Source organism: Podarcis liolepis, assembly GCF_965112155.1.
Source record: "Podarcis liolepis genome assembly, chromosome: 9".
Taxonomy (NCBI): domain Eukaryota; kingdom Metazoa; phylum Chordata; class Lepidosauria; order Squamata; family Lacertidae; genus Podarcis; species Podarcis liolepis.
The window spans coordinates 31,022,137-31,043,295 of record NC_139564.1 but is presented as its reverse complement, the minus strand read 5'-3'; the positions used below and the strand labels follow the sequence as shown (position 1 = coordinate 31,043,295).

The following is a 21,159-nucleotide window of genomic DNA, read 5'->3' as shown; positions in this document are numbered from 1 at the left end:
GCTTGGAGCTAAGCATTCTTCCCTCATGGCCTGTGATTTTCTGACTTCTTCTACTCTGTATTATTTGTTGCTCCTGTGTCTCCTTCCCTTCTCTCTCATCTTCTCCCACTGTCCAGGTTGTCAGCTCCATGGGGCAGGGAGCTGTCTCTTTTGTTTATAGCTTTTTACAGGCGTATATGTATATGCGGGTGGCGCTGTGGTCTAAACCACAGAGCCCAGGGCTTGCTGATTGGAAGGTCGGCAGTTTGAATCCCCGTGACGGGGTGAGCTCCCATGGTTTGGTCCCGGCTCCTGCCCACCTAGCAGTTCGAAAGCATGTCAAAGTGCAAGTAGATAAATAGGTACCACTTTGGCGGGAAGGTAAACAGTGTTTCTGTGCGCTGATCTGGTTTTGCCAGAAGTGGCTTAGTCATGCTGGCCACATGACCCGGAAGCTGTCCGCAGACAAACGCCAGCTCCCTCGGCCTATAGAGTGAGATGAGCGCGCAACTCCAGAGTTGTCTGCAACTAGACCTAATGGTCAGGGGAACCTTTACCTTTACCTTTATGTGTTTGTAGGCCAAGGGAAAAGCCTCTGCCCACATCCAGCATGTTAACTGAATATGATTTGAAATGTTTTTACGCAAGATACCATGTTAAAATAGGGTTGCCATAGGTCTGGAATTTCCTGGTCATAGCTGGGATTCGGTTGTCAGAAGCAGTGCCCAGGTGGAAATCGCTGAAATGTCTGAGAAATATGTACAGAATATAAAATCCAGAACAAAGAAGACCAATCTAAAATAACATGGTGAACAGACTGAAGGAGGAAAAGTGCTTTTTATTTTTTTATGCATATGTTTATATATCCCCCAGCTACAGAAAAGTTCATTGGAATGAAATAGAAGAAAGCTTCAAGCAAGTGAAAACGAACCCTCACAAATATTTCTTGCAAATCTTTTAACCTTTGACACCGAGAAGAATTATATTTGTTGAGTCTTGAACACGCAGGCTTAGGGTCACTAAGTCACAGAGTCCGCAACGGGGTGCTATTTTATTACATTTCTGCAGGATATAACAGCATGCCTGCCAGCATAAGGGGGAAGGGTGCAAAAGTGCAAAATCTGAACTTGAAATTCACCCAGTTCTGTTGTGTTTGAACATTTACTCTATTAAGACATTCTAAGTCAGCTTCATAGTAAAAAAAAGTAAGCCAGCACCATCTAGTGTTGAATAGAAATACAAAACTGCAGTGTAATACAGTATTTAGATTTTGAGTTAAGAACTGCTGGGGAAATTTTATATCCTATGTTAGCTTTGTTGTAACTCCATCAGCATCTCAGAATGGATAATAGGCTATGCAAATATTTAATACTGAATAAGGCAGAATGAAATGTGCACAGAGATTAATAGTGTTTGAAAATGAAATGTGTATTGTACAATGATAATTTATCGCCCTTTCTCTTGAATTGTGGGTGGGTGGGAACAATGACTGAAATATGCAATTTTTAAAATGAACCAATAAATGTGTTGCTGTGCTGTGCTTAAGGTCATATCCTGCACTTAAGGAGAAAGTTTACTCCATACATATATTCACAATCTGTACATGTTCAAAGGTCTGTCATATTCCATACACGTGCAAAGGTTTCTGTCAAGACATTTCTTTTCCCTAGGGAGAGGCCATACTCAAAACCATGCACTACATGCCGCCAGTTTTACTGATAAAGTGATGTATATTATAGAGTACATGACTCTTCTATAGTCTTTATACCAAAGTCAGATCTGCTTTTTTCAGTTCCTCCTCTGTTAGAGGCTTGATGATGTGAAGGAATTCCATAAAGTTTAGTATAATTCCTCTATCAAATGGGTTGAAGAACTTCCCTTGATGGTCCAGGAGATATGCATACTTCGTTGTTTTGAGACATTCTGCAGTAGTTAAGTTGACTGCCGCCATATAAACCTTTAGAAGTGAAACACATAGAGTTGACTTTCAGCTTTACATATAAACTGTTTGCACTGCTGCTGTTGCAGCAGAGGACACCGTACTGCAACTAAGATTCATTACACTACAAGCTGACCAGCTGAACTTTGTGAAATAATTCATCATTATAATAAATGTCTGACTTGTATGTAACACCTGCAATTAAACTGTGGAGACCAGAGGCAATAGACTCTTGGGTGTTTTGGTGTAATGGAGAAAGGATAGCAGCTGAAGAATTTGAGTTTACCAACACATATAACAGTTGTTAGTTTACTTTCAAGAAGAGTTCTTGGCAGAAAGGTTGTGTATACACCAAGAAACAATATAGATTATTTCAATGGTCACTGAACTGAGAAAGCAGAGCAAAGCTATACTTAAATATGGACTAGGCTAAATGTCCCAGCAATAGATACAGGGACAGTCTGACAAGTTCTGCAGAAGCCAGTTTGGGACACTAGAAAAACAGTAAATCATCTATCAAAAGTAGACAAGTGAGAGTGTCAGGCAGGATCACAATAGCAGCCAAAGCTCTAAATTCAGTTCACAGGAAACTATGGTCTAACCCAGCAGTGGGAAACCTGTGGCTGGTAGTGGATGGCACTTACCTGACTTTCCTCCAGCTGAGTCACGGCTGCACACTGGAACAGAGAAGGGGGAAGAGGGAAGGGGGTGGGGAAGGCGAGGCCAACACAGTGCAAACATAGTGGTAGGACCACCAGATTTACTACTGATGTGCTTGTACCTGGTCAACCTCACCACTCTGTTGCCCCTCCACCCTGGTATACAGCAGCAACTTGGGCAGAGGGAGGTCACATAAGTGGTGCCGCCCTCCCTCTGTGCAGTCTACTACTACTTGTGGCCCTCCAGATGCTGTTGGACTCCCAAATCCCATCAGCTCCAGCCAGCATGGTTAATGGTCAGGAATGGTGGGAGTTGTATTTCAGCAGTAGCTGGAGGGCCACAGAATCCCCATTCCTAGTCTAGTCTGTTGGAATCATCTCTACATTTCAGTTCTTATGACTGTGGGTGATGTATTCAAACATAAACAAAATGTATTTGTCCTTTTCCTGTTGGTATAGTAGCAGCCCAAGAAAAGTTGCTTATCATACTGGGCAGCAGGATACAAATCTAGAAGGTCTTGGTTTTATCTCTGCTAACTCTACCATCAGTTTTGTGACCGGCTGTTTGGAGAAAGGCCAGCAGTGGTTATTAGTGCCTATTTGGACTGGTAGGAAGACCAGCAGCAGGTGGTGCCAGAGCCAATGATAGCCAGAACCATCTAATTCTAGTTTTGTCCCCATCCTCCTCCCTCCGCAGTTCTACAAGAGCAGACTCTTTTCCAGGGACAGTTCCAGGGACAGATTTAAAGAAGGCATCCTGGTTTCTGACTTGATCTCAGAATGTCCCGCTTTTCCTTAGGATGTCCCTATTTTCATCAGAGAAATGTTGGAGGGGATGGAGTTATGTGACCCCCTGAGCCAAGGAGATAAGTAACTATACAATATTCTCACTATATACACCTTCTCACTATATAGAAGGATCTGGCAACTTCTGTTTCAGTGTATCTGAAGAAGTGTGCATGCACACGAAAGCTCATACCAAGAACTAACTTAGTTGGTCTTTAAGATGCTACTGGAAGGAATTTTTTTATTTTGACTATGGCAGACCAACACGGCTACCTATCTATACAATATTTAGAATACATCTCAAGGCAACCCTGTGTAGGGAATGTTGGAAGATGCCCAGAATGTCTGGGGAAGCCCAGTCAGATGGACAGGGTATAAATAAAAATTATTGTTGTTATGGTGATGAAATAGGACATTCCTATTTTCATCAGAGAAATGTTGGAGGGTATACAAGAGCAGCACTGAAACTAAGGAGGAGGCCACTGTCAGGCAGTGCCACAAACCTGGGCTGGGTGGAAGTAAGAAAAGCAGGCTGGTCAAGGGCAGACTGAGCTTGGTAGGGCAGTGCCCCATTCACCCTAATGGACCACTGGGAAAGGCCCTAGCTCAGTGGCAGAATAAGTCCTTTGCATGTGGAAGTCCAGAATTCAAGATCCAGCCAAGTGGATCACAACTAGTGGAGATGCTGAGAGTCACTGGTCTGACTCGTATATGGCAGCTTTCCATGTTCAAGGAAGCAAGAACCATAAGGAACAAATAGTAGCGTAAGTTAACTACCAAATATTCTGCTGCCCGTAATCTTAGTTAATGATTCTTCTTATGAGAGTTCATCCCATGATATCAGACTATCCTGTCATTGGGTAGTAGAAACTCCCAAACAGAAATAATACAAGCATACAATTTAATCATTTCTGTTGCCAGCTGTATTATTTATGCAGGTGGTATATCAAAACATAAATTATTCTTCAGTACATGTTACAAAGTTAATATATGCTTATATGCAGATACCAGAACAGTAAAAGCCCGTATATCCAAAGGGAATGGATACAACGTACTCCCTTGCAAATTAAATGTATTTCCCATCAAGCATGCTATTGTTTTGTTTTCAGTATGATCCCACTTGAAATCAGCCAGTCGAAAATAGTGCAGTTACTTAGCATCCTATTTGTGTAAACCTTCTCTTTCTCTCTGGCTTTCAATAAAGAGACACTAGAGGGCATTAACAGTTCTATCTAAACTGAGCTGCTGTTCCCACTCTACAGTACTATATATAACACACATTAACCTCATCTGGCTTTTCGTAACTTATTGCCGTCCCTCTTTTAGGCAACAATCTTTCTAACATCAGCATCCTGTGTGAATAGCTGAGGGAGAGAAGATTGCCCTTTATGTAACAAAGCTGGTGAGCTTTAATATGCAACTCCAGCATCTAAATACTACGAAATACTAAAATGATTGCCTCAGGCAGAATGCAGAAACCTGAAAGCAGGAGATCGGGACCACTTGGGCCTCCAGATATCCCTGGGCTACAGCTCTCATCATTCCTGACTACTGACCATGCTGTCTGTGACATGTTTCAGGTTCACACAGTCTTTTCCCTTTGACTTGTCAATATGCGGTCTGGGATAAGAACGAGTGCTGTCTCAGAGAGTCAGTGCCTTTGCTTCATTTTTTACTATGTGGGAAAATCCTACCCCTGCCATCTCTGAGGGCAGCAGTGGCTAGCCAGCAGCTCATAGCTGGCCCCCAAAGACCCCTCCCCCCAATTTGTCATTAAAAAGCAAACATTTCTGCTCCTATGAGTCCTCTACTTCGATGCCGTGATGACAAAAGGTGACCCCTTAAAATGTTGCCGTTTTTTACTTTATTTTTTAAAATCCTTTTAATAAAAACTATTGACTGATCTTATAGCTAGCTATAATGCCAAAGGCATTTTTGTCATCTCCCCAAAGCCTGCTAATAAAAAATATGCATTCAAGACAATACATACACACAGTGAAGTCATCATTGCTGATGTTGTGGCAATGACGGAAAGAAAGAGAAATCCGATCCCGATGAAAATACTACGTCCCATTACATTAAACCAATTCCAGCATAGATATATTCCAACCACAGAGTTCAGACACATAGTAGTGAGGAATCCTACAAAATAGGGCCTAGAATGAAGCAAAACAGAAACAAAGCAATGCTTCTACTATGTAAAAAGCTAACAAAGCCTTTGCAAAGTTCAGTCAGTATCTAGAACAACCTCTCTCATATGCAGCTGATGTGGTGATTTAATTCATAAGACCATAGGATGAAGCCAATGACCCATCTAAACCAGCTTCCTATTCTCACAGTGGCCAACCAGATGTCCGTGGGCAGTCTGGAAGCAGAAGCTAACCAAAACTGCACTCTCTTTATAGTACTCTTTACTGGAGGTACTGATTACTCTGTGAATTTAGTCCTTGGCTCCTGCTGTGTCACCACTTTTTTTAAATGAAGTCGGATCACATTAAAAACAAAATCTGTCAGAAAAGAACCTCAAATGGTAGCAGAGTGTGCTCAAGGTCACCTTTCATAAAAAGGTAAAGGTAAAGGGACCTCTAACCATTAGGTCCAGTCGTGACCGACTCTGGGGTTGCGGCGCTCATCTCGCTTTTCTGGCCGAGGGAGCTGGCGTACAGCTTCCGGGTCATGTGGCCAGCATGACTAAGCCGCTTCTGGCGAACCAGAGCAGCACATGGAAACGCCATTTACCTTCCCGCCGGAGCGGTACCTATTTATCTACTTGCACTTTGACGTGCTTTCAAACTGCTAGGTGGGCAGGAGCAGGGACCGAGGAACGGGAGCTCACCCCGTCACGGGGATTCGAACCGCTGACCTTTCTAATTGGCAAGTCCTAGGCTCTGTGGTTTAACCCACAGCGCCACCCGCGTCCCTCACCTTTCATAAATATGCCCTTAAAAGATGATGTGGGGAAATAACTGTGGTAGTGCCTTCTATGAGCACCTTATTTCTGAGGAAATGTCTCCTGTGTGACTTGGATGCGTATATGATTAAAAATGAACAGCAAAGCAAGCAATTGATAATATAGGCCATCAACTGGTCTTCAGTGGGTTTTACATGAGCTTAATTGTCATGTCTTCTGCACTAAATACCTGGTCTTGGATTTCTAAGTATGGCATTGACCATTTTCCCCTTTACAGAAAATCAATTCCCCCATTGTTTCATGGGGTGGAGGAAGGAGCCACAACCATTTTCTCAGTTTAAATCTGTTTTGTGTACCACATTTTTGGCTTTGCCAAATAAATAAGTTTATGACTTATTTATCAATTAATTAATTAAATGTATATCTCCCACCCTGCTCCAAATAACACAATTAAAAATTCTAAAAAACAGTTAAGAACAACTTTCTAAAAACCAGTTTAAAACTCCTGAAAGTAATAATCTACCCTTAAACTAATACAGTAATTTCAGTGGTACAGTATCAGGGACAGAACTTTCAACCATCAAAACTTTTCTAGGTATCAATAAGTATTTTTTTAAAAATTATTTTTTCCCTTAAAAAGTTTGTAAGGAGGGAGGCTGATGCAGCTCACTAGAAAGGGCATTTCACAAATGGGGAGCCACTACTGAGAAGGCCCTGACACAAGTCACCACCAGCTGGGTATACCCCAAGTGGGGTGACACCAACAGGGTCCACCTGCTGATTGTAGGGCCACAGATGGCTGATAGATACAGTGGTGATCCAAAGACTTATTGTGTCACATGTTAATGTTTCTGATGAAAGATATCAACAGTGCAACATCTGACGGTGTTGTGAAAAGGGGGGGGGAGAACGCTTAGTTACTAAAGACTTATAAAGTAGACGAGCAAAAATATCTTGAACAATCTTTCCCAAACCTCTTGCCCTCCAGCTGTTGTGGCTCACAACTCCCATCACCTTGCTGGCAATGCTGGCTGGAACTGATGACACATCTGAAAGCTAATGGGTTGTGGAAGGCTATCTTAAATGCTACAGGAAAAATCTCTTTTGCACATATTTTGCACATCTGTACTGGTCAGGGGTCCCTTTACCTTTACCTTACCTGTTCCTGTATCCCACGCTGTTGTAGATAAAAGGACAATAATGATCAAAGCCAGACACACAACGATTGATGATATAACAATGTTTAGCTCGAAGAGGTTTCACAAGGTGGCACACATGACATAGTATAGGCAACAGGATTTTGCCCTCTTCCCAATAATTAAGATAATCCACCATAGAAAGAAGAAGACATCCAGGATGGAATCTAAAATGCAATGGCAGAATCTAAGAACCAATTGTGGCGTTTGTACAGAGCCCCCGGTCGTCACACAGACTATTGACCCATACACCACTAATCCGCTGCCACCAACCAGGTCCTCCCTGGTAAAATCACTTCAGTCTCAGTCAGCTTTTCAATTAATAAAGAAGAGTGTATTTTATTTCAGACACAAACAAAACTTTTACAGCATTCCAAACGTTGTTGTTCTTTACTTTCTTAGTCTTATTTTCCTCTCTCTATCTCTCTTCTACCTCCCCACACTCAAGAACCCACGGCCCTAACTGTCTCTCTGTTACCAACTGCCTTTCCCAACCAGCCAACCCACGAAATCCAACCAACTACCCACCCACAACTCCCAACGAACTCATCCCAGAACTGGTTTTATAAACCCACTGACTCCACCCCCCTGGGTCCTGTCTGTGCAACCTATTTAACTATTTCCCCTCCAGCACTCTCTCATATATGGTAATGTCACACCAACTAACCTAATGCTTTTGTATATGTGCTTTGGACAATAGCATCATTTCAGACAACCAGGTGATTCAGCTGCTGTTCATGCTTTATGTTTAGGTGGACTTGCATGAGTTTACCCATCTCCATGGTAAATGCATCAGCAAAAAGTGCAATTTCTCCCTTCCAAAGCAGGAAGCATGTAATACAGTGGTTCTCAAAGGGTGTGGCGCACCACACAGGTGTGACAGGCGAGGATGGCAAGTGTGGCAGGAAGATTCAATCCATATTATATATTGGGAATGGTTCATATTCTCATGTAGTTGCATTGTTTTATACTATCGGGATGTCCCATGATCATATTATAAAACATGACTTCTTAGTGGAAAACAGAATCAGTCATCAAAACAGCACAATTCTATACTTGTCTACTCAGAAGTTAAGTCAATGGGACTTTCTTCCAGATATGTGTGCAGAAGTGCTGAAGCCTTTCTTTGCTAGCTGCCTGCATTAATTGAATTTTCTTATCTTCAACATTTAGGCATGTATAAAAAATGATGACAAAAGAAGGGTGCTTTCAATTCAGCAACAGAATTATTACTAATGTGTGAGAGATGGTTGCATATGCAAAGGTGTACGAGAGAAATACCTGTCTGATGGCCTGGTAATATTCATCAGTGTGTTGAGGAAGCAAACCCGGGTTCATCATAGAAGCTTTTAAGAAGAGGAACCACATCAGAGCATTCCCAAGGAGGAAGGTAGCATGGGCGTTCCACAGGGTATTAAAAGATAACGGCATAATCTGTGCAATGAAAATAGACAAATGTCTTAACACTTTGATACACAAAACTAATCTGATACACTGGCACACAAACTGAAACATCATGCAAATCATTGTACAAAAGCACCAGTCATATACTTGACCTCTGGCTGCCTATGTATGTATACTGTTTACATGAAATCTCTCTCTCTTTCCCCAACCTCTCTGCTATCTATGCTATCTATCCCACTCTTCTAGTGTCCATGTACTACTCAAGGTGGCCTTCAACAGTTAGGGACTGACAAATCCATAACTGGGGATACAGAAACGAGAATTGGATGGAACTGGAGGAGCAGTTCTTGAGAGATTTCTCAACATGAGAGGTAAAAGAGACACAGAATATTATAGGCAAGCAGTATGAGGAAGCAGAAGGAGCTAACAGTAGGCAAGCTTATTGAGAAGAGATAACACAAGGAGATGTGTAAGAAGGGAAGCCAACTTGGCGTGACCAAGTTTCAGGTTTCTGTGGGCCACAGGCAAGAAACCTGCTGTGGGTTTTCCTGTGTCACCAGGCTTCTGAGAAATAAGCAGTGTGAGGGTTTGAGGGCATGAGGTAACTTGCACCTGATTCATATTGGCTGTCTGTTAGCTTCTGGGGAAAACTAATAAATTGTTGTTGTTGTTGTTGTTAAATGATGGAGCTTTGTGTCTAAATATATGCAGATGGCCTAACAAAGATGGAGGTGCTTGGAGTGGTGCTTTGCAATGGGCCTTTTGCTAGGTCAGAGAATCCAGCAGCTGCTCAACTATGCCAACTCCTGACATTGAGCCTGTAGATAGGAGATACAGACACCCTCAAAATGAAGGCTTAGTCTACACATCAGTTTTCCAAATGACAAAGTGACAATTTATATGCTACGGAATTGCATATTTTCCTGCATTGCAGGGGGTTGGACTACATGATCCCCAGAGTCCCTTCCGACTCTACAGTTCTATGATTCTATGGGTGAGCTGTTTACATGTAGATTTTCCATTAAAGTCTTTAGGAAAGAACCATACGGGTTGGGCAAATTATATATTTCCTTGCCAGGACAGTATTGTCCACTGATAAGTAACCCATCTGTTCCACGTTATTCCTTCTACAGATATTGCCACAGCAACATGAGGTCCAGACACAAGGAACTGGCTCCCATGTTTCTACATGAATCGTTGCTTAGGCATCATTACAAACTGAGTGTAAAAGCATCTTGGGATTTCAAATAATGTTAATCAGGCAATTGCTTAGTTGAGAAGAGAAGTGGAGATCTTTAAACAGTAAGGACCAGAAGTATGGCCATGCCAGAAAGTCAGTTTAATTATACATAGCCACAATAATGAGCTATGGAGATGCATAACGTGAATGACAGTGAAGGGAAAGGCATCTTGCAGAGATGTTTTGAATCATTAGGCAGAGAAACCACTGTTGGAGGAGAAGCAAACAAAGGGGAGGTTACTGTTGAATTCCTGCTTTTCTTTTTTCCCTTGCCTTGGATAGAAAATGTTTTAAAACTTCACTTCTCATGAAAATATGATCATTTTGTAAATGTAGGTATCAAAGCCTAGAGGTTGTAAAAGCCGCTCTGAAAATTGATCTTGTGACAACTGTAGTCATCTATTCACTTAAATGCAAAGATATTCCCGTTTCTCATTTCATGAAATATAATAAAGTGAAAGATGCTAATAAATTACAGCTAAGTACTGTTCTAGAATATATTTCTGATCTTTGTTTTCAATTTAGCTTGGCAATTTTGCTCTGCACAGATAAAATACTACCATTTGTTCCATAATACGCCCGCCAGCTGACTGAAGAATTATGTTCAGATTAAGGAATTAAAGATGCAATCCTGATCCAATGATCCAATGAAGTCAATGACAGAAGTGCCTTTGACTTAAACTGAGCCAAGGATTGCACACTAAAGCTTTGGGAAAAGTTCCAGCCAGCTCCCTCCCATAAAAAGAGCAACAGGGAATATAAACAGAATAATGTATTATATTTGTACTGTATTGTATAGATTAAAGTCCAGAAAATGCAGAACCTTCTACCTTCTCAGGTCAGTGAAATACAGATATCCATATGATATGGCATGTATATAATTTATTTAAATAAAAGCATATTAATGGAATGCAACAGTTTGATATCACACTAGATAACAAGTACCATAAACTTTCTAATATTGGCTGCATTTCATGGAGTCAGTTGAGATAAACTCTTTTCAGGATTTCTTTTTGTCTGTTCCTTTCTTCTCTGTAAACCAAGGGGAATTGCCTAGTATCTGGGATCTTGGCCAAGTAATAATAGACATATATTGGCTTGAAATAACCATTTGTACATTATTATTCATCATTGATGTGATGCACACCATGAATCAACTGCATCATTATCATACTGTTAAGAGCAGTTGCTTGGATGTAATTCCACAGAAATTTGTTCTTAATAACAGTTTCAGGATCAGAGTGTACTGGTATATCAATTCTTACCTTTATTTTCCAGAAATACTGGTAGCCCTGGATTATATCGGTACCAATTTATCTTCTTCCAACTCCATATTACAATGATATTTTATATAATCTAGGTTGGCAAGGTGTCCTATTTTACAGAGGCTAGTCCTCTGTTTGTGGTGCTGCCAAATCCAAGTTCAGTTTAAAGAAAGAAACATAAAAAGGAGAGCCAAGGGAGGTGGCTTGTAGTTGTCCATCAGCAGTTAGAAGCTGGGCAGCAGACTGATCAAGATCGCCTGATCACAATATTCACAATATTCCCATTTATAGTGAGATGCATTTCTATTTAACTTACAGCAATTATTTCTAAATTTGCATCTATACATAAAAACTGTCATTTGCATAAGATGTGCGTATCTGTGCCCTCTTTCATCTTGATGCATTATGTGTGTGATGCATTTCCTCTATGTGTAAGTGGCCATCCTAATGCAATTCTTAGCATGCTACTACTAATATATTTCTCCAGTCTGAAAGCAGGAGGTCAACGGCATTACCAAAATAGTTTGCTCCATCATGAGATATAAGAATAAGCCTTTGCAGGATTGAATTCTAATTCTGATTCAACAAATTATACAACTATATCTTTATCTATATCCATAGCTATATAATGATTAGAGTCTTTATTTTACTACCTTTCTTGTAGGGAAAATGCAGTCCCTTAAATAGAGAGCATTGGTGTATGTGGGGCTAATTGCCATATGAGACCAAGGCTTTCATGGAAAGCAACTCTTTCCCTTTTCACTATTATTCTATACAACGGGCACAAGGAAGAGCCGTATTTTGAACAAGACCATGATTGCCTTACCCAAAACAGGTAAGTTGGGTAACCCCACAGAAATGTGCAGCTGTAAAAGAAAAGGACGGCCACCTTTGATTCACCAGGAGAGCTAAACTTCCATGATCTGAAAATAAAACACAATGACAAATATGATAATGGTCACAGTATCTCAATCACACAGCAATTGTGTTGTGTCCAGTGCTGCTGTTACACAAGCAGTAAGCTCTAGTATAAATAAAGCCATGAAGGGGCCTGGAACCTTAACACCCATCACTGAAAACCTTAGTAAGACATCCTTATGGATCCTGAGACTGCAGCACAAACTTTCATGCATATCGTCAATGCCTTAAGAACTAGAAACTTAAAAAAAAAAAAAATGAAAAATGGCACTAATGAAGTATTTCCTCCTGATGACATAACAGTGAGGTGTGGTAAGGTGGGGAGGTTTAAACTCTTCTGTCATGACTCAGAGACCCTGCGCTGTGCAATGGACTCAGAGAAGGATAACCTTCAGTGAGGGAAGAGCTGCCAGGACCATCTTCAAGGCTCTCCTCACTTGAGAACACAGCCTTGCCACCTTACTTTGAGTCAGAGGAGGAGTCTTCCAGGGTACTTTTGTCTCCTCAGCCCTACAGGAAACTGACTGCAGTATAAGGCAAGGTCCTCTAAAAGCCAGCTTCTCTGTGGAGGTGGAGCTTACTGCACCACAGTTCAGTCAATGTATAAAAGTGTCAGGAGCTGGCAGGACAACAGGGAGGAGGAAAAGGATCTCAGCGAGTGACTGGGACACACAGGGGCAAGCAGGGGATGGGGAAGGAAGTACTCACAGCAGCATTTGGCTCCTGAGCCTGAGGCTCCCACCCATGTGTTTTCATAGACTCCATGACAGCAAGGAATGAGCAGCATTGCAATATTGTGAGGTTTTCAAAAAAACACTATTTGAAAATGTAGCAATTGGATGGACTGTATTGCACAGTCCACTAGGAAGGGCAACCCCCAAATGGCAAGGAGCTGCACAGGTGCATGGATAACACTTCTGTATTTCTACACTATGCCATGTGTGATAAGAAAACATGTGGCTATTTTGACACATATCTATTCAATAACACATGTCCGGAAGCTATTGATCAACTATGGTGTCCCAATGGGTGTATACACAGCTAAATTGGCATGTGTATGCTAATTGCACATAGATAGGTACATGTGATGTTCATGATATGTTAACCTGAAGGTTAAACCCAATAGGAAATTGCATGTAAAGACTGCCTTAGGGTGAATATAAAAGACTGCTTTTGGGGCTGACATTTTTATGTGATGAATGGTTATATGAAAAGGTTTCTCACATGCTTTTCCTTCTTAATTTCCATGTCCAAATATATACAAATTTTGACCACCATTAGTAGACAGCCATGATCAGTGCTGAACACTGATCCTTTCCCTCACCCAGTTTAGGGAGGGATCCAGTCTTGTGTCTGAAGTCGTTTTGGAGAATCTGAAAGCTTCTGTGGCTCAGACTAATGTTAGGAGACTGCTAGATCTTCTCCTGAACATGGAGAAAGGTAAGGACTATCTCTGACCTCCTACTGGACAATCTCCCCAGATTAAAAGATGTTCTTACCACTGGTGAGCTCACATTTGCAGTTGGGACCCTCAACCATGCTGCCTTTTAAATAAGTTTGCAAAGTCAACAGAAGAGGTGCTAATGATACCTTCCAGCATTGAGCTCAATGGGCTAGTCATGGTTCAAACTCCATTCAGACATATAAATGAATGATGACTCCTTATATTTCCATTTAACAGTCCTTAATACAATCATGTATAGTTAATACTTCTTACTTTGTACAGCCAGGTGATTTATGTGCACAGAAAACCATTCCCCCCCTTATATTGTCATCTGGACACAATATATAGATTTAGGTTCCTTTCGTCTTTCCCTTTAATCTTTTAATCTCTCCTCATAATCTCTTAATATTTGCCAGTGATTAATCTCCCTGTTACAGCACACTCCTTTCTCCCAGTCCTTGAGAAGACAGCTCAGCTCTGTTACTAATATATGGCTTAGTTTATGCTTGTACAGCCATTATAATGAAATATAATCACTATGTTTTTCCTTTGAAAATGGAGGGATTTTCTTCCACTTTGCCTATTCATATTCTCAGCACAGTCACTCAGCCTCTTCTTAGACCTTACCAAAAAAAATCAACATAAGCTTTATTTCCTGTCAAATACACCCCTGCCCCCACCTCCAAATCCTGACAGCTGTAATGCTTTCAGACTATTTGGCTGAAAGTGCCTATTCCTAAGCACTTTTTAATAGCCCCAACCAGTTGATTGTTTTTGTGTGCAAAGAACAATGATTCCAAGTATAAAGGGGATTCTAAGCAGAAGGACTGTTTTTCTACTATTGTCATGAAGCGCTGTGGCTTGAGCTACCTGTTTTAAAGCTGACCTTCTATGTATTTCACAGCAGTCTTTGCTAAACGCAAGAACAGAAAGGTCCTCTATTTCTGTGGTATTTCTGTGGGATGGGAGAGGATTGTGATGATGAAAAACGTGAAAACCACCACAAATTTACTCACTTTAAAGTCAATCCTTGGTTTTTGTGTGTGAAGTATTATGATGGTGGGCTTTCACTGGCCATCATGAGTACAGTGGTCCCTCGGGTTAAGAACTTAATTCGTTCTTAACCTGAAACTGTTCTTAATCTGAGGTACCACTTTAGCTAATGGGGCCTCCTGCTGTTCTCATCCTGAGGCAAAGTTCTTAACCTGAAGTACTATTTCTGGGTTAGCGGAGTCTGTAACCTGAAGCGTCAGTACCACTGTATTTAGAGATGAGAAAGGGGAATATATGGCCCCTTCGTGCCCAGAAGAGTATAATCTAGTTTAGACAGGCTTTTTTAGTTTATAAGAAGAGGCTCAGAGCTTTTGTTCAGTTGAGGAGCTGGAGGACACTGCAGGGACTCTTTGATATGCTCCTGAGCATCTTTTTAGTCAGAGGGAAGCAGGGGTAGCTCATTTGAGCTGGGTCACTGCTGGAGGGGGTTTGCTTTTACCCTTCAAAGAATTAAGGCCCCACCACCCTCTGCCATCTGGAGATCCCCTGTTCCCTTAAAAGCCTCCACCCTTTCTACCTTGTTGCCTCATAGGTTGGAATCACACCCCCAAACACCTGTGAATGCTACCTCTCTCACCTCCATAAAGTCCACTTTTCCTGTGGAATCTTTGACACAATCCCTTCCTTCCCACACCCTAATGTAACTCAGCTTGTAAGTAAGCCTAAGCACTTACAACCGAAACAACCAGAGTGTTATGATTCCATAGTCCAGCAGTGACCAGGACACCATCAGAGCCAATTTGTCAATTGCTTAGGAACCAGTCTGGGTACCTGGATCTCAGCCTTATGCCGGTAATCAGGGGAGCCCTGAACCTGAGGCTGGTAGGCAGGAACCCACTGAACCTGATGGCATGGCACCAGGCTCTGTAAAAAATCCCATATACTAACCGGACAGGGAGTTCACCATGAGGGAGGCCATAAAATGCAGGAAGTGCCCATCTTATGGCCAGATTCTGAAAATGTTTCTCACACAGATTATGCATGATGCATGCACTTTAAACTGGGTCTAGGCTAGCGAATGAATGAATACCACTGAATTTGGTACAGCTTGGTTTTAAATAAATGTGTTTAGGTTTAGTAACATTCCTTTCCCCCTGCTGTTCTAGGCACTGATGACTATGAGCCCCAACAAATGCAGACCACCCAAGTCTCCCTATTTTCCAGGGACTTCCCTCATTTAGAGAAGCCATCCTGGTTTCTGATTTGATCCCAGAATGTCCTGCTTTTCCTTAGGATGTCCTATTTTCATTGGAGAAATGTTGGAGGGTATGCAAATGCCAACCCAGGCTTGAATGCCATCTTGGCAGGAACCACATGTGGTTTTGAGTCCTGAGTTCTGTGCAGCTATTTGATCACAGAACAGTGCAATGGATATAAGGGAACCCAAGAAAAATGGAAAAGATAACACAGGGGTGAGTGTGTGAGTGCATGGATGACTGCTTGTTGCTGACAAAGATCAAAACCAGAATATTTTTGGACACGAATCAAGGGAAAACAAAGTTTGTTTGTAAAAGAGGATAACTAAAGGAAGCATGCAAGAGAAAGGGTCAAGAGGAAGTTAAAAGAAAGGTGACTTGTGTCTAGGGTTTCTGAGAACCTTGAATTAGCACATTAAGGCTTAATATTAATGCAAAGAGCCATCTGCTTTATGAAACACATCCTATTGGGCTACATGTTTACAAGCAGTTGAGAAATTCTAGCCAAGCCTGTTAGGCTCCAGCTTCCCTCCTTCCCCCTCCCCAGTTCCTGCTTTGCTTTATTTCCAGCTCTCTAGCATCTGGCTTGCTCCATCCTGATTCTCTTTGTGCTCCTTCAGTTCTGCCTCACCCAACCTGGTGCTCTCCAGATGTTAGGGACTACAATTCCCACCAGCCTCTGCTAAGCGCAGCACCTAACACACCTGGAGGCCCCAGGATGGGGAAGGTTACTACAAATTGTCACATTGTCCTAAAGAACTGGGTTCTCTTATAAGGGGTCAGGCTTCAGTAGTGGGGTATTCCCAGTTGTTGTCCAACCACAGGCAAGGTCAACAAGGGAGCAAGACCTGGATAAGCCCCTGCCTCCTGGAGATCTGCTTGCTCCTCATTTATACATGCAGATGTATAAAGGCACTTATATATGACACCTGGCCCTATAATAATTATTTGAACCTGGGTGAACCCTGGCTCAAATGAAGCTATGCAGTATGATATCCAAAGCTGTTCAAACCATGAGGGCAAACAAAGACATCGTTAGTGGGTAGCACAGGGTCCTCTGATCTGCTGCCCCTTCCCTTTCCCCCTTAAAATTTGTTTTAACATGGCTGGGTGGGCAGCAAAGTGCAGTGCTAATGAGAAACATATTAATTTTCCTAGGGGCATGCTATATTTCAATGCAAATGTGTGTTGTGAGTCTCTGCCCAGAATCCTTTAAGTACCTAGCAGTCATCCTGACAGCAAGTCATTTCATTCTTGACAACTACCTTACTTTCATTGAGTTGTAATAGCCAGTGGCTTTTTCTGGGTGATGACAACAACAACTCCAAATACCAAGACAGTTGTCTTCTTTTTTTTAAATCTGGACTTCTGGCTGCCTGAACTGCTCAGAATCCCAAAGCTGAAATGTTTTGCCAATGTTATAGAATGTTTTGCAAATGTTATGCCACCCTTGGTGTTTTTACGTACTCAGATAAGATTAAAATAGACTGTGATATTCATTTGCTTTGAAAATGTCATTATGCAACCAAATGATATAAAGGTTGTAAAGAAAGAAAAACAGCAATGTTTAAGTCCAAATGAGGCACATAGCTATTCTGTTTGCAGGGCTCTGTTACTATTTCCGTTGGGAATTCTGAATTAGAAAGCTATTTGATTTCCAGACACTTGATTTGTATAATGTATCCATGAACATGCATGGGTACATGAAACAAAACAAACCATCTGATTTAAAATTTACATTACCATTCTCTCCCCACCCTCCATTTAATTCTCACCTATCATAATACGAAACACCTGAACCTTCAGGAACATAACTGATGAAATTTACTTTGTATTTGGGGGTCAGTATCTTACCTCCTCCAGACTCGCTGGGACATTTCCATGTGTGGTTTCCTGAGAGACACAGGCAGTTTGTAGCTCCATTAGCAGATCCACTGGAATGACAAGCTGCTGTGGCGTTAGAGCAGGATTAGTGGCTGCCGCTGCTACTTCCTCTGCTGTCGTTGATGCTTCAGCTCCTGGGTGCAATCCAAAGGTTGCATTCCCATGTTAATTCTCGCCTTCCTCCAGTTCCACAGAACCAATTGCTTGTATATCCTCCATTGTGTGAACATGGAAATAAGAGGGATTGTGATCATGTGGGCCGACATGTGAATTTTAAGTAATGTACAGCACGTAGTATACTTCCAAGCACAATTTTGTTTGTTTGTTATCTTATTAAAGCTTTCAGCAGATACTTGACAACTTTTGCATGAACAGAAAAAATAAAACAGTTTTCTGTATCCACCTCTTCCTGTACCCACATCCCTCTGTTCTACTAGGTTCCTCTTCCTCATCAAATCAAACTTTCAATAACATGGATTATAATAACACAAGTATACACACATTCTAAAATATTTCGTACACACAAGTCACTACCCCATACCTCTCTGGATTTATCCTCATTGTCAGATATTGAATGATGAAGAAGAGAGATTCATGGATGTTAACACAAAGAAGACTCCTACCTCCTTCTGCATTTCACTTGGTGCAGCTACCTATATACATTGACACTGCCAGCGCCTGACCCTCAGTAAACTCCTGTGCTTTAAATAGCTGCAGAACTCAAAGATGGATGGCAGGTGCAATTTTTTTCAGGGCACTGCAGTGTGGCAGAGACCAGGGAAAGGGAGGCGTCTCTCTCTCTCTCTCTCTCTCTCTCTCTCTCTCTCTCTCTCTAGTATGAATTGTGAGTATGAATCTGGGAAAAGGGTATATTTTGGATTTCCCAAGACTGGAGAGCCTACCAACCCAAATTTGTGCAATATTTTTAGATGGATTTTCCAACAAAACCTATATAGGGTGAGGTTTCGGTAAAACAGAATCTATAAGGGCTAGAAAGCATGCATCCAGGCAATTTTCCACTTGCCCCATACTTTCTAGGCAAGGGTCTGAGTGGTTTTGCCTTCGTCCCACAACTTTCCCATGGAAAACCCGCTCTTTTGTGCTAAATCAGAACAAACAGCAATCCGTGAAAAACCCAATTGCCATGGGTGCTAAACCATGGGTTTTCCTGGGGGAAAGCAGTGGGGTGAATGGAAGTATTGACGAGCCCTAAAAAGAGTTCAGTTTTTCTAAAACAGTTTCTTAAATGTAAAACATCTGGTAATATTTCTCTCATGGGCAGAGAAAGTAGATCGCTACTATGTATATCAGATAAACCACACACTAGTACCAAATATGTATTTGTTCATATATATGTGGTCTGCACAAGCAAAACTAGTCTACCAATGATGTATTGTGGTCTATCTTTTTTTTGGGACAATCCTTTGTTTTTGCAGTTTTAGGCAGGGAAGTTGTTAGGGGGCAGTTCAGGGGGGAGGCTGAGATTTTGGCTCTTTTGCAGCGGGTCTTACATCTCCCACCCATCCCCACTGGTGGGGCAGAGGGCAGGGAGGACCCAAACAGTAGGTGGAGCAAGAGGCAATGACAGTCAGAGCCATCTAACTCTAGCTTTGTCCTCGGCCTCCTCTCTGTTGAGTTCTACAAGAGCAACATGCCAAACTGTGGTTTAGGACCATGATGATATGTACAAACCTGGGATGTCTGTTCTGTCAGCAGGAGCAGTGTACTCAGTCTTTTAAGCACTGCACATGCCTATTGGATAACGCTGCTTGGAGATAACAGTTTCAATAAGTAATAAAACAAATTAGTCTAATTGTGATGTGGAATTATGAGGCAAATAGGGGGTTGCCAAATTTGTGTTCATCTAAAAATATTAAAGCAGGGATGGACGGCATCTGCAGGGGAGTACAGGTAGTTGGGAGGTAAACTTTTCCTCACCTAATGATTTCTCATATAACGTCTTCTTTCAAACAGGTCTCCCTGCCACCCCAGTGTTAGCAATTTCACTCCTCCGATGCTGCATTTTGTGATTGGTATAATTCACATGCCTGTCTGAGAAGACTGTGGGAACAGAAGACAGCCTTCTCTCTTTTGTTGTCTGTACTTTTGCTTTTGCTTTGTTTTGTTTGTTCTCTGAGAGCTGGAGAGAACAGACGCCATTATGCCTTTGTCTGTACATAGTGTGTAAATAAACAGTAGATTAGACTATGATGTTTCACGCTTCTTGCTGTGTTAAGCTAGAAGATTAGTGTGCATAGATCATCTGATTTATGTCGCTGAGCGCACTGGAGAATGGGGGAGATGCCTTTTCCAGGGTTGCGCATACCGGAGGACGCTAGGAGTTCCGGGGGTTTGCAGGCACCCCTGGGCATTTCCCAACACCCAGTGGGTTGCAAAATTGGAAATAAGCCACCTGATTAAAGAAACAAGACCTTGGGTTGTGGTGAGTGTGGCATATGGAAAAGGTTACCATTAACTGGCGAATACTTACTCGGATACAAGTGTTTCCCAAAACATTGTACCAGGGATATATTAAGATGACCTGGAACAATGGTATAATCAAAATGAAAGAGAAAAAAATATAAAAGAAAAACTCGATGTTTTCAAAAACAGGTGCATCATCCATTTGCGTGGTTGAAAACCCACATTGTGGACAAAAGAGGCTTCTCATATTTGATGAGCATCTTGTTACAGCATTGGGCCTCTGTGGAGTTACTAAAAATAGTAGAAGAAAAAAGGAAAAGAAGAGGGCAGAAGGGTGGAACACTGAGTATAGTTGTTCTGTGTCAACTAGAAAAGGAGTTGGATTAAAAAAAATTGGTCAGGGATAATCAACGTGATGCTCACTATATGTTGATGGACTATACTCCCAACTCCCAAGAGACTGCGATCTACTCCCAGTATATAAAAAAAATGGAAGTGATCTACCCATTGTCATTGGAAGGAGGACGAGTGGGGGGTGGGTTGGGTTGTCCAGAGTTGTTGAGCTTTTTTGGGGAGGGGTCAGTGTTCTTAAGCTACTTTTAGGGGAGTACAGTGGTACCTCAGGTTAAGTACTTAATTCATTCCGAAGGTCCATACTTAACCTGAAACTGTTCTTAACCTGAAGCACCACTTTAGTTAATGGGGCCTCCTGCTGCCACCGTGCCGCCAGAGCACGATTTCTGTTCTCATCCTGAAGCAAAGTTCTTAACCTGAAGCACTATTTCTGGGTTAGCGGAGTCTGTAACCTGAAGCGTATGTAACCTGAAGCGTCTGTAACCTGAGGTACCACTGTATACAGAA

At 41.8% G+C, this 21,159-nt stretch overlaps 1 protein-coding gene across 1 annotated transcript; it reads right to left on the bottom strand.

The window, feature by feature from the left end:
• Positions 1–799: 799 nt before the first annotated feature.
• LOC310686504 (palmitoyltransferase ZDHHC12-like) lies at positions 800–18,120 on the bottom strand. Its single transcript, XM_083460246.1, has 6 exons — positions 17,845–18,120; positions 12,206–12,302; positions 8,753–8,904; positions 7,434–7,607; positions 5,354–5,519; positions 800–1,936 (listed from the first exon to the last, which is right to left on the bottom strand). Exons 1-6 carry the CDS (start codon positions 17,871–17,873, stop codon positions 1,742–1,744), a joined length of 813 nt encoding a protein of 270 aa, XP_083316372.1. The 5' UTR covers positions 17,874–18,120; the 3' UTR covers positions 800–1,741.
• Between the last annotated feature and the right edge of the window lie 3,039 nt (positions 18,121–21,159).